The sequence below is a fragment of the Argentina silus genome, assembly GCF_951799395.1.
Source record: "Argentina silus genome assembly, chromosome: 8".
NCBI classification, from domain to species: Eukaryota; Metazoa; Chordata; class Actinopteri; order Argentiniformes; family Argentinidae; genus Argentina; species Argentina silus.
The window spans coordinates 20,422,999-20,437,005 of NC_139662.1; the positions used below are offsets into that span (position 1 = coordinate 20,422,999).

The following is a 14,007-nucleotide window of genomic DNA, read 5'->3' on the forward strand; positions in this document are numbered from 1 at the left end:
AAAAAAATGCCTGAGCTCATGGTTTGTGGTGTTATAGCATTGATTTAAATTGTAGGCAATTCATCCGTTTTTCAAATTCCGTTGTGGTCTGCTCTTGATAATCACTAGCTGATTGGTGTTGGTAACAAGACTCAGACAGGGCAGGACAGGACAGGACAGGAGTGTTGCTTACCACCAGGAGGTCATTGAACAGGAAGATCTCCCGCTGGTGCAGGCCCAGCTTCTGGAGCTTGTTGGGGTCTGGCACTTCAAACAGACGGCAGTAACACACCAGCCTGCGATGGGGCAGGGACAGCACCTATAGAGCAAGACAACAACAAGGTCAGGCCTGGAGCTCAATCCATAGCGAAATATGATCTGAAGAGATAATGGAACATACAAGGAGAGAGAGAGAGAGAGATGGGAGGGAGGTACAGAGAGGGGTAGATAGTGGTAGAGAGGGAGAGTGAGAGAGATGGCAGACAGGGCAGCTTCCCCGTTTAGCCAGCAGGGAAATATAAACAGAACTGTGTTTGTGACCCTCCGAAAGTCTGAGTTAGTGTGAGTGCAGGGAAAAAGCTTTTTAATGAAGTCTCTATTGTGTGCTATAACCCTCCTGGTGTATTCCATTAGTCTAATAGATTAATGAGTGTTTTGAGAGGTAATCCGCTGCCCTTGTTTGTTTGGATGTAAGGGGAACACACAGTGATTAAACTGCTCCCTTAAACAGAAACACAGCTGTCACTTAATCCCACAGACGGCGCCTTCGTAAAAATTTAAGATCAGGAAACGAAGAGGGCATAAAACTGTCTAATTCGTCCAATGAAAACTAATGCATAGTGGTACTCGTGGTGCTGGGGAGATAGATCACAAACTGTCTCACGGCAACAGAGCAGAACCACGAGGGCATCTACGGTGCATGTCATGTCGTTTATTATTCCGCAAAATACATTAAAAACAATCAGTCAGCACATGCCTCAGCCCCGAAACCTTCATGACTAATAATCCCCCAGCTAACAAGTGTCCACTGTGTGTGAGGCGGCGTCGTCTGTGTGGTCTGCTGCCCGGCCGTGATGTATGCCCAGCTCTGCTCAGTAAACACTGCAGCTCACTGCCATCATGGAATTTATATGTGTTGACTCTGTCTGCAGGAGAAACATCAGGGATCCTCCTCATCTCAAAGTTGTGGGTCTTCAGGGGCAAAACCACTTGCTTGTTCAAGTAATCTGATTCAACACGTATCTACAGGGTGTGGATTTGGTCTTTGCCACTCTGACACAGTAAACGTGGGTTATGTCAACTGAATGTAGGCCTGCCACCACATGCGTACTGCTAGAATGACAGGTGAGTAAATGTTTTCTTAACTTTTGATCTATAATTAACTATGAACTGTGAATATGTACTTACACAACCCAGGCCATGGTGGAGAGATCCAATCTGCAAAGAGAAGACAGAGGGAGAAGATGAGGGAGAGAAGTTCTAATTTCTGTATACAGTGTGCACACACGCAGGTCCAGAACATGTTACATACATGTTCACATGTCAGTCTGATTTCTGCCTGATTTATGAGATCATACAGAGGATTGTGCCCTGGGAAGATTCATGTTTATGCAAAACATTCATGTACTGTATAACATATCAGAACAAGAATGCTCTTTAATGTATTGGTTTCTGTCTTGCTTTTCCAGTGCAAAACATTCATGTGCTGTAAAACATATCAGAACAAAGTAGGATCAAAGTCTGTTTTTTTTGTTTATGTTCAAGTGTTTTACTGTAGACTGTGTCCTCAGAAGCTGCTAACACTGCAGCTTACTCATGATGAGGGATCATTTTCATTGCATTAAATGAATGCTTGTGGATCAGGAATGATCCCCCTGATCATCATGGGACACATGAAAAGCCTCCCTGGGACCCGCAGAGTTAATCTAAACACCTCTAAACCTTCCTGTTGGAGATAGCGTGATCCAAGGAGACCTTGTGTCAGTTAGACAAACACAGATGTTCATTATAGACAATACAACATTCTCTCTGTCTCTCTGTCTCTCTGTCTCTCTCTCTCTCTCTCTCTCTCTCTCTCTCTCTTTCAAAATGAGATGAGAGGCTGGCGCCGATGGGGAGGCCTCATCCTTCATTGGACTGTAGTGTAGGCTGACACCCCTCCTAGGGCCACGGGAGCGTTAAAGCCGCCAGCGTGAAGGTCTCAGACAAGACGTGACTCTCGCGACTCGTGACTCTCACACCAGGCACCTCCCGGACTCTACAGCACACATCCTCCCTCTATCCGGTGTCATCAAAGGAAGAATGAACGCCTTTACCAAGACATTCAGTGCGAACAGAAGGTGCTATTCTCTCACTGTCGAAGAGTGTGAACCTCAATTTGAATGAAATGAAAGTCTTTGCTGCTGTACACCCTCAGGAACTCCAGGCCTCTTCCTCTGATCTGATGGCTCGTATTGATACGAAGAGCCGCCACACCGTAGGTGAAATTAATGAATTCTATCAAAACCTTGTAGAATGGCAAGCGTCTGATAATCATACTCACCGGTTTCTTCCCCACAATGAGCTTCTCCACCTTCTGCACTTGAGACACGTGGTCCTCATTGGTCTTGAGCTCCCGCTTCCGAATCCTCTCATAGATGCCTATCAGAGTCTCCCTGGGGATGTCCTCGCCATCGTCCACCCCTGGGGAAGACATAGGAGTTTAGGTACACACACTGGCAACAACCACATGCACGCACGCATGCACGCACGCACGCACACACACACACACACACACACACACAGATACACACATACACTTTCCTTTCTGATCATGGATAGGGAAACATTTAATCTCTCTTTGCCAATTACCTAATGTTTTTCAATTATATTGACACTCAGGTTTGATGATGAATTAGCCGGTCATGCCTAAAAATCCATATTCCAATATTGAGTAAACAATGCTAAGCAATCAATACAAGATATTTTGGTGCACTTCAATCACGCTGCTTAACCGAGAATGAAGAAAGTGATTGCGAAGAGGTAATTAATCAGAGCTGTAACACATTCCAAAATCAGGTTAACACTTTCAACCCGTGCCATCCTGAACCACGAGACAGTAACACAGAAAAACACATGACAGATTCTTCAGATAACAAGCTGTTTTAATTTTCATTTCTGCAGGATAGAAATGGAAAAATATGAATGTTTTTGTGATCAAAACGCTGACCTTGTAGCGTTTTTACTTTTTTCAGAAGTAATCCTCTTGGATCCTATAGGAGTCTATAAATCCTATTAGATTTTCTGTACCACCTCTTCAGAATCCCGTTGGGAGGGTTTTCCTATTGGAAACCACAAGTAATCCTATTGGATCCTATAGGTTTTTGATAAGTCTTGAAGGATTTTGTTACTCAAAAGCAGAATCCTGTTAGAACAGCTTTTCTGAACTGAGAAGTTCTGGAACACACGGAACTCTTCAAGAGCACGGCTGATCACGCATTCCATGATGGACGACCTCTACCCCTGCCATTTTATTAAACAAAGATCAACATACCAATCCGGCCACGCTCGCAAAAAATAACAAATGCTGACTTATGACAAATAACAAACACTCTGGAGAGATTCTCCCCTAAAAGGTGACGGTTTCTGCTAGCGTGCAGCCATGCACACTTGTTTAATTTTGCATTAAACAAACAGAAACAGTTTTGGGGGAACTTGGAAATACCGTGGATATGCTAGGTAGCGCTTTCAATTTCAAGCTACATTATGCAGTAGATGCAGGATAGTAAGTAGCTAGCTAGCTTATGGGCTGTATGGACCCTTGGATACGATGGTTTATGGGTTGGACTCATATTTCCCCTATGTGTACAGCACAACAGTTGCTATGCATTTAGCTTGTATCATCGCTCTGGCATCCCCCTCCTCTCACCTCGGAGGTTCTTGACAAAGTCCTCCAGCTTCATCTTCCTCTCAGGCTTGACGTTGGGACTGTACATGTCTGTGTTGAGGAGGATGATGGCGAAGGCCAGGATGAAGATGGTGTCAGGGTTCCGGAACTGTCTCACCACCGTAGGGTTACAGATGCAATAGCGCTGACTAAGACCCAGGGAAACAGGAAAGGGAAATTACACCACACACACCAGAAAATGAAAGAGTTACACAGATATCTCTTTAAATACAGATACTACATATAGATAATCACTCTCATAAAAAGTTTAAATGCTGGTAAAAAAAAACCCAGAAGAAAAACAGAAGAATGCTAGTATGCACAAGACATCAGATGGCTGACAATAACTACAGACACACTGGTCATGTGAACAGTTTGCTATGTCATCATCCTTTCATCATTGCGTGAGGAACTGGAGGGATTTACTCAAGCAAACCTAACGTAAGCACTCTGTCCCTCTACACATCAATAAATCATCCAGCCAATCCACTGCTGTGAGCACTGCTGAGAGCAGCGACTTGCATTCCAAGACATTAGTAAACAAGGGAGCAAAGTTCTATTCGAAAATGCAATGCATGTACTGCATGTATGTACCATCTACTCCTGTTGTGTAGTGATCTGCCCAGGTTACGTTAAAAGAATACACAGAGGACATCTAACATCAAACCTGTAAACCTCTCTGACGAAGGTCACAGAGTATTTTAGTTGTTTGAAGACATTGTCTGCATCCTAACCTATTGTAGCTGGATATCTATCAGTGGAGGCTGGTGGAGGTAGAAATCGGAGGACGATTCCTTCGATTCCTACCTCCACCAGCCTCCAATGATATCTACATATTCTCATCCTAACTGTCCTTATTATTACCTGAATAGCCCCTTATCTATAAACTCTATACCTGAATGCCCCCTCATATACTGTACTGTCTACTGCACCTGTGTGCATTCTCTTACCTGTAGGCCTCAATGAGGCGTTCCACCTTCTGAGCCTCCCCCTGGACCCGGATGTGGTTCTGGAACTTCCTGAGGGCCTCGTCCAGCTCCATGGATGAGAAGTCCATCTCATCCACCACACAGCTGGAACACACAGAGGACATCGGGATACTCAGAGGACATCTCATAGGACGTTATACACACCGTGGGACATTGGACAAGCTCTCCTCTCTTGCCCACCACACACAAAACAACCAAAAGAGTGAGGCAGACGCGCAATGTCCTGCATTCCTTTTAATACAATGAAAAAGGCACGAAAACACATTTGAGAGGGCAAATCTGAGGCCCACCAGATTGTATCTCAGATGTAGAGATGTGTGTGTTTGAGAGGGGGTGACTTTGGGGATTTGTAGTCCTATTGACACAGCCAGTCATCCTTATCGCCTGCAGCATCTTAATGAGCCTGAGGGGACCTCTTCACCTCTTGTCTCTCTCTCTCTCTCTTTCTCTCTCTCTCTCTCTCTCTCTCTCTCTCCCTCTCTCTGAGCAACAGACTGGACTCTCCACCAGGCTGGTCCACAGTGCAAGACTGCATCTCAGGCACTGGAACAGAGGGATACATCCTCTGGGTTCTATCATCTCCTCCCAACCAACCATGGTGGTTTGTGCTCTGAAATAACAGGGGTTTCACTGCTACGTGAGTTTAATAAGTAAGCCCAGCAAAACATATCATTGGTCTATCTACTGTATGCGATGTTAGTCCCTGCCATAAATGTGCCTATTAACGGGTGATCAAGTTAGGTAAGATAATCAATGATAATACTCACTCCAACACATCCCTGTTGAACTGTTTCTGCCGGTTGCCCAGGAACTCTCCAATCATCTGCCGGCTCAGGCCCTTCCTCTGAAGCAGGAAGTGAGCCACGCCCACAGGCGTGTCAGGGACAAACCCCCTCTCGGTCAGGTACTGGACACCTTTCTCCGGCTTCCTACGGACAGACACAGGAGAGAGTATTCATTTCATAACTGTACGGTCACTGCAGTGTGGATAAAGATAAGCTCCACAGGGCTGGAGACAATTGCTTCACATTCATACATGCATTCAGCCACACATGCAAACCACCACACGCCCTCATTCTTTAGAGGTCTTATAAAAGAGGTCATGACACAAAAATGTCGATTTTTTTTTTCAAAAGCAGCCGTGTCCTTGTGCCACATATCCCTGTATCCAATCAGTCTACCCTGTCACTCGCACTGTGCTGCCAAGGGTGGTGTTTGATTCTCTCAGCGATAGGAAAGGCCCAGAATAGTTAATATTTAAGCAGAGGACAGAAAATGGAGAGACTCTCACTGGCCGGTTATTGCATATCATCAAGTAGGCTAGATGTTGTCAGTCTACACAGACATTGATTGCATTAATGCAAGTCCTTGCTATACCACTAGCAGCTGAAATAAAATGACTGTGACCTTCTGGCATTTCTTGGATAGGGGCTGGAAATAATAAGTCCCCACCGTTGAAATAGACGAAAGACGGCAATGTGCAAAACAATATGCATTTTCTATTTCTAATTTTCACAGGACACGCTTGTCCTGTACCCCCATAATTGATTCGAATTAGGCTGATTGCGTTTGATTGTGTGGCTCTCTGCTCTCTCACAACACTGATTAGTCTGGGTCACCACTGTTTGAGTACGAGGCCACTCTGCCACATTAAGCGCTCATCAACCCCTTCATCAGCGCAGGGTCATCAACCCTTCATCAACCAGGGGTCAAGCGCCCTGTCAGAATCGAGGACCTACTTGTTGAAGAGGTTGAGTCCGATGCGGTAGTGCCTCTTGCGGATGACGTCGTTGCTGAAGACGGGCGAGTCCCAGCTGTTGCGTGTCTCTTTGTGGTACGTCTGCTTGCTCAGGGTCTGCTCCCTCAGGCTGTCCCTGGACGACGACTCGGAGCTGCAGTTGATGGTGTCATTGGAGTTGGATGTGCTGTTGATGCTATCATTGTCCCCGTCGGAGAAGTCCGACTCGGACTTGCTCTGGCGGTTGGCCGAGCCGTTGATGGCCAGGTGGCTCTCCAGCGCACGGTGACGGTGGCGAAGCGGTGCCTCGTCGTCCCCCCGGGAGGGGGCCCGCGGCGGAGGCCCGTGGGAGATGTGCTTGGGGCTGGCCTGGGAGGAGGCCACGATGTGGCCGTGTGGCTCATACACGGGCGGCCGCTTGACGGAGCTGCGGTCGGAGCGGTCACTCAGCTCGGCGGAGCTGTCGCTGGGGGGCTCGATGGTCAGCAGAGGGAGGTGGTCCACCCTCAGCCTCTGCTCCTGGCACTCCAGAGAAGGGGTGCTGCGGCAGCTGGTGTCCGTGTCGCCCCTCTCGTCCTTGGGGTCCAGGGGCCAGTACTCCTGGGAGGAGTTGACCGAGCGGAGCCGCGGGTCCGACTCGGTGCTGGAGGGTTGGTCACCTGACCGCGAGAGCGCCATGGAAGGAGAAAGGTCCTCCTCGTCAATGAAGAGGGTGACGTCACTGTAGGACGCCAACATCTCGTCACGCATGCGTCCGGCCGCTCCGCGATGAGGCTTCACCTGATAGGCCACCTCCCTCTCGGCCTCAGAGCAGCCCATGGCCTCGGGGTCGTGACCCTCGTCCCCCTGCAGGCTACGACAGTTCAGGGCATCATCGATAGACTCAGCTAGAGACTTGACCTGCCTGGAAAAGGCATCCTCTAGCTCCGTAATGGCGTCTGTCAGGTCATTCTGTGAGGCCGGATGGGACGCCATGTTGGCCTGGTGGTGGACCTCCATGTCTCCACACTCGGACTGTACCAACGCGTGGGGGCTGCTGTCGTCAGTCATGGAGACCTGTTTCCCCTCGAAGTAGGAGCTGTGGACTTTCTCTGGTCCCTCGAAGGAGAACTGCATCCTCATGTTGGAGAGAACGATGCGTCTGGACATGCGGTTCTCAGACATGGAACTCCTGAGACGCTCAAAGTTCTTGTTCATCTGGTACTGGCGGAAGGCTGTCTGGATGGTGCGGGCCGCATGCCGGGTTATGAAGCGTCCGCCATATTTACGCTCCAGCATCTCCACCTGGGGGCAGAAGGACACAAATTATTATGAGTCGGACACAAGTCCCATAGGACAAAACCAAAGATCATAGTGTGAGATTGTCAAGTACAAAACAAACAACAACAGGTCTTATTCTTAAAAGGCAGTAACTCTGTAACTACTCTTGTAACAACCTTGTATTAACATGTTATTACAAAGTACATTGGTTATCCCATTGTGTTATCAGACAAATGGAGTAAGGAACTGCTCAACGCCATATACCATGTAATTTCCTTTAATTACTATGGCATATGTTGCAACGTTGCAAAGTGTTACCAAAACGGCTACTAACTCTGAGACTGTGAGACATACACATTTCAAAGGATAAACAAAGTCTGTGCTGAGTTGGTTTGTGATGAAAGTTTGATGAAAGAGTGCCCTACCTGTTTGTCCTGGAGGTCAGCGGAGAGCTCATAGCTCTCGGAGAGCGAGCGGGAGCGTTTGATAGCCTCCTCCTCGGCCTGCTTACGTAGGATGGAGTGGGAGTGCTGGAGCTTGGGCCTGCGGGGCCTCTGAGGCCCGGGTTGGACCCCGTGACCGTATAGCAGGCCGTCAAACCGGTCCGGGCTGATGGCCGAGCCGTGGGTCACTGGCCCTCTGCCGTAACTGGCTCCAGCATCCAGGGAAGGGCCACTCTCATTAGGCCGTGCATCCCCCTCCACACTGTAAAGACACAGACAGAAACACAGTTACTGAGAGCTCTCACAGAGAAACTGACTAAGTGATTCAGACTCCTTTAAATAGTCTATTTTCATGCACTCTTGTTCAACTTTCCAGTACTCCTTCGGAGCCTGTACTTACTGCCAGAAGAACCAACATTGCTCACCCAGAATTTGTATCAAATCTACAGATCAAGCACTCAGCGTCCACAATTCAAACTATGCCAGAGGTTTCCGTCACAGTCAGACTGTGATTTCCGAAAGAAAACAGCCAACATTAAACAGCATGGGCTAAAGTCCATGTTCCTGTGTGTTTAGAAATGTCATTAAATAGTCAAAGCGCATTCAGTAGTTGGTAGTAGAGCACAAATAACACGGGGTAACACGGGGTAAATACTGCAGTCCATTCTTAGAACTGCTGATACAACATCATTTCTAGATACATCCTCCTGCATCACCACTCTGTGTCACCACTCTGTGTCACCATTCAACAATATGTTGATTAAAACTGCATGTAAGTGGTTCTGCCATGATGATTGCTATTAGAAATATGACTGTAGATATGTACATACATTCACTCTCCGGCATTCAAAGAGAAATACCTCATCAACAACCCCCCCCTCGTCCGTTCCTGTGTGAATAATTCCAACACAAAGTACATCCGCTTGGGTGCGATCTCGATCTACGTTAGCGACCAAGAATGCCAATGACCATGTAGAATGGTAATAAGGGCGTGAAGGGGTACTCACTCACTCTTACTCTTCGTAGGACGAGGGGAAGAAGACTTCACACGCAAGGACCTTCTGTTCTCTATGAACTGCCAACTCCTTCTCCATACCCTGTCCACCATTGTGACTGTCTGACTGACTGACTGACTGACAGGAGTCCAGAGTGCACAACAGCTCCTCCACAGCAACAAAGTCTACAGCACTACAAGGGCCAATCAGTGACTAGTTACATCACCTCTGGCATATAGGAGCCTTCCTTCCCCAGAGTCAAATAAATATTCCAAAGTCCGATTTAGTGCACAATGACAAGGTAAACACATAAAACATTAACATTCTGACCTACTGCTTACGGATGTCATTCAATAAGTTAGTGTGGGAGAGAGGTGAGGTGTGGGGTGGGAGGGAGAGAGGGAGGGAGGGAGTGGATGGGGGTGGGGGTAGGGGTGACAGGGAGTGGATGGGGGTAGGGGTGGGGGTGGCTTCTACCTTTCACTCTTTTGAGGGATACTTTCACTTCGCACAGCCAATGTAATGAAATGTGCCAGACACTCCCTCTGTTTGTGTCAACAAAACAGCATCCTCTAAAAGACAATAGACTTTTGTTTTATACCAAGGAAGATGATTATTATTGGACATCCAGAACCTACTTGCAAACCACAGCCAATATGATGTCTGGCACGAATGTCTCAATGATGGAGTGAGAAAACATTGTTTAAAGAGACTGCTGAATTATGGTTACAACACAGACCAGAAGTGAATGTCACACTTCATAAACCACACCCAAAATAAACAAATGGACAAATAGGGTTGCCTCACCACAACATCTGACATATACAGAGGGCAACTCTCACAGCTGAAAGCAGGCAGTGTTAATCCTTGGCATGACTATGGTGTATTTCTAGTCTTACGGTGGGATGTCTTTCCTTTTACAGCGACTGGATGGAATACCCACAGCATACCAAAAAAAACACCGGAAGCCATGTTAAGATTCTCATGTAGAATTTAGCATGCCCTCCGGCTCCTTGATGGAACTGTAAGGCCCTGAAATTAAATGGGCACATTCCATGTGTGTCAGTGGTTTACCCACGAAAGGAGTCGAGGATATGGCTAATGACTCTATAGATCTCATTCTGCATGATCAAACTGTAAGGCCCTGCTGACTGTGAAAATGGGCACAGACACTCACTCATACAATCCCCCATTGAGGAGTCAATGTTTCCGCATGAAAGGCACAGTGAAATTGAAAAGAAGACAAGGATATATCTAATGACACTCTAGTCTCTACAGATCTCATCTCTATAACATGGCTCTGAAAGGGACATTGTGCGATGCAATCACTTCAGATACTCAACTGCCTCTCAACCACTTGAGTGTGAATTATGTAAACATCTCTATAGTAAATGTACACCAGCCAGGCAGCCACCTGGTAAATGGAGGAATTATTACCAACTGCACAGAATGCTTCTCCATTTCCATATATCTTGTGAGCTACAGCAGAAAAACATGCCGGTGTCAAAACTGTGGATACCACAACTTCCGTCCACGGTTATTCTGCAACAACTCTTTTGCAAGGGACTGGAGTAGATAGAGTACACTCCTCTGACAGGTTAAGTGGATCCCGTTAGGTCCCTTCCATTTCTCTGTCAGGCTGAGAAACAGCGGGTCACATAAGGGCACAGTGACACAGGATACATTGACAGTAAGTGAATGCTAACCACCTCCCTCGAGGCACGAGATACACACCCAGTGTACTGTATCTAGACCGGCAGACAGCTCAAGCTGCACATGGAGGCCTACTTACTGCAGGACCAACACAAACCCTGTGTGGCAGAGTGAAAATCACACTTCTTGCATAATCGCCATGGGGGACGAATCTCCCCAACCATCTGTCATGGCAAACTGTGACGCAGCCATCCCCGGAGTGAGAGTCGCACCTACTGCTCTGCTACCGGTGGAGACACGCTCAGTTCTCCGTGAAATCTGACAGACAGGCCCCACTCATTTCCTATGGTTTCGTTGTTGAACATGGTTGGATATACTGTACTGTAGATGCACTCCTAATTTTAAAAAGTGCTGGTAGTTAATATTTATGATTAATAATCTAATATTAATAACGCATATTATGTGTTACATGTACATATTGTGTGTGGAATCATGAAGTCAAAGAGACCCTGCCTAAACCGTTCAAAATTTAGAACCTCCCATTGCCAATTGCTTATTTGGTCAAAAATAGAAAAGATGTCTCTCACATACAATATGAACACAGATGTCCAGTCATTCAGAGGGTATACAATGAGCTTCACACCCCCAGGCTTACGTCCTGGTTATCTCTAGCCGCAGTAGAAGTCTTCTGGGTTAATTGATCTTCACAGTATCACTCCAAGCTGTGCAAGACAGTAAGTCGACATGGTTGCTTAACTGTGCACGTTTTGGTGCCCTCTATTGCCCTTGCCTGCACTGAAGTCTGCCGTAAGCTATTTTTCCCGTACCCTTTCCCTCACTCTTTCCCTCCTCCAGCTCCTAAATCCCTTTATCATCCTCTCTTCCTCCCCTTCTCTCTTCCATCATCCACCACATGGTAAAGGTGAGAGAGAGAGAGAGAGAGAGAGAGAGAGAGAGAGAGAGAGAAAGAGAGAGAGACACAGAGAGGGATATATATATATATATATCGAGAGAGAGAGAGAGAGAGAAAGAGAGAGAGAGAGAGAGAGAGAGAAAGAGAGTGAATAGAGAGGGAGAGAGAGAGAGAATAGAGACAGAGAGAGGGAGCGAGAGAGAGAGAATAGAGAGACAGACAGACACCATATGCTGCTGTTCTTTCCCTCTGAGGTCACCCTCATCTCCCCTCTTTTAGGTCAGTTGTTCATAATGGCGGGAAAAGGAAAAAAGAGGAAAAATCGACATTTTAGCGAGCAGATGTTTCAGACTGCAGTGGAGGATGAAGAGGGGGAGAGAAGGGAGGAGGGGAGAGCAGAGAGGAGGGGAGAGCAGGGCCTCAGATGACATCATTCCAGAGGAGAGATTTTAAAAACACGGGCTACACTTAATTAAAGGGGAGTTAGGACTACAAATTCACCTATTCAACAACCAATCATACAAGGAAGGGATTTGTGCACCAATGAAGTAAAAAGGTGAACCAGCAGCAACAGGGTGTAGAGAAAAAACACTTCGCAATGAGGTGGACCTTTCCCAAGAAACTCATGCTTTTTCCATTACAAAGCTGAAGGTTCCTTGAGGGTTCCCCAGTACCAACAACAGAGAGGAATGTGGTTGTGTTGCTGTACTAGCTAACAACAAACACAGTTGGCCATCTAGGGTCCCTCTGTCTCCTCTTGAGCCGCAGTCTTCCTGGACTAGGACTGGAGGATGGTTTCAGCTCAGCTGGCAGTGATTTTCACCAGGGGGGCTCAGGGGGTTCTGTGGGGGGGCCTGGAGGGGCGGGGTGGGGGGGGGGTGTGGGGGACTTGGCCATCTCTTTCTCCTACCCTCCTTCCAAACACATCCTGGCAAACAGGCCTAGGTCTTGGTGTATTCCATCACACAGACCAGAGGGAGAAAAAAATCCTCCGTCCTGGAAAAGGGGAGTCACATCCACAGGAGTTCTGGGAATAGAGGTTTGCTAACGAGGCGCAGGCTGTTTGAGTTTGGTAGGAGAGGAGCGCCAGTGTCCTACCCCCTAAAGACACACTGCTTGCCCATTTCTGTGTGACAGGGGTGCTATGGTATTCGTAGCGAGCTAAAAACAATATCGCATGCATGTTTTTCCCATTATCTGTGACTGCCTGACTGCTGGTGAAATTGCCTATGCGCTCACAAGAAAACATGGGACTAAACAACCCGTTAAAAAGTCTGCTGAATTGACTCTGAAAGTCAATCTATGGACCAGGACTTGTTGCTTTAGAGCCACCCCACAACCTGTACCCAACCCACGAGGAGTGTGCCCTGCCCAGTAGACCACCAGCACATGTGCTCCAAGCAACAACAAAAACAGATGTTTTCTCTCCCCGCTGTCAGTGACTCAGGGAGCCCATAAATACAGATGCAAACACCGGTCCGCAAAAGCACAGATGTGGAGGAAGGCTTTTCGAGGCCAAAGTTCACGAGACCACACACCAACATGATAATGCAGTGCTAGTACAGTGTACTGTACAGAGGAGGAGAGCTTCCCTGAAAACACTTGGCTAGATCACTCCTCCTTTCAGATCCAATAACCATATTAATGGGTAGTATTAATCGCTCACATAAGAAAGCCAAGGCTCAGATTGTAATGGGCAGTCTGAGACAGCTGGAAAGTGGCAAAGGGAACTGGCCAAGTTGACGTGATTGCTATGAGAGTTTCCAACGGTCGTTATGTAGTCGACAGCGGCCTCATCAGTGTCATGATTTCGAACGACTGTAATTTTGAGCTCAGAGTTTTAAATGTCAACTTCAATTTCAGTGGCTTAGCAGAGGCATCTACACTCTCTCTTAGGAATGGGAGTCTAGACAGTTACCGAACAGTAGCACCAGTCCCACGCATATGCAGTCCTGGATGCTCGCTGTCTCCCCATCGGCCCTGGACTGAGACGCAGCACATTTGCAACACCTACAGTACCCTATCACAAAGCTTATTTTTGCAATTGCCTAGCAACAAATCCCATGATGTTCATAAGTAGTCCCTGAGATCAAGCCAAGTGTCTGTCTGGAA

At 47.2% G+C, this 14,007-nt stretch overlaps 1 protein-coding gene across 3 annotated transcripts in view; it reads right to left on the reverse strand.

Moving 5' to 3' along the window:
• iqsec1a (IQ motif and Sec7 domain ArfGEF 1a) overlaps positions 1–14,007 on the reverse strand; it is a 50,494-nt gene that overhangs the window by 8,569 nt on the left and 27,918 nt on the right. For all 3 annotated transcript variants that reach the window (XM_083674956.1, XM_083674957.1, XM_083674958.1), the window contains exons 2-9: positions 8,317–8,596; positions 6,633–7,915; positions 5,661–5,822; positions 4,855–4,977; positions 3,887–4,053; positions 2,522–2,661; positions 1,387–1,416; positions 173–298 (exon numbers count right to left, since the gene is read on the reverse strand). In XM_083674956.1, coding sequence (XP_083531082.1) covers positions 173–298; positions 1,387–1,416; positions 2,522–2,661; positions 3,887–4,053; positions 4,855–4,977; positions 5,661–5,822; positions 6,633–7,915; positions 8,317–8,596 — 2,311 coding nt within the window. The remainder of the gene's footprint in view (positions 1–172; positions 299–1,386; positions 1,417–2,521; positions 2,662–3,886; positions 4,054–4,854; positions 4,978–5,660; positions 5,823–6,632; positions 7,916–8,316; positions 8,597–14,007) is intronic.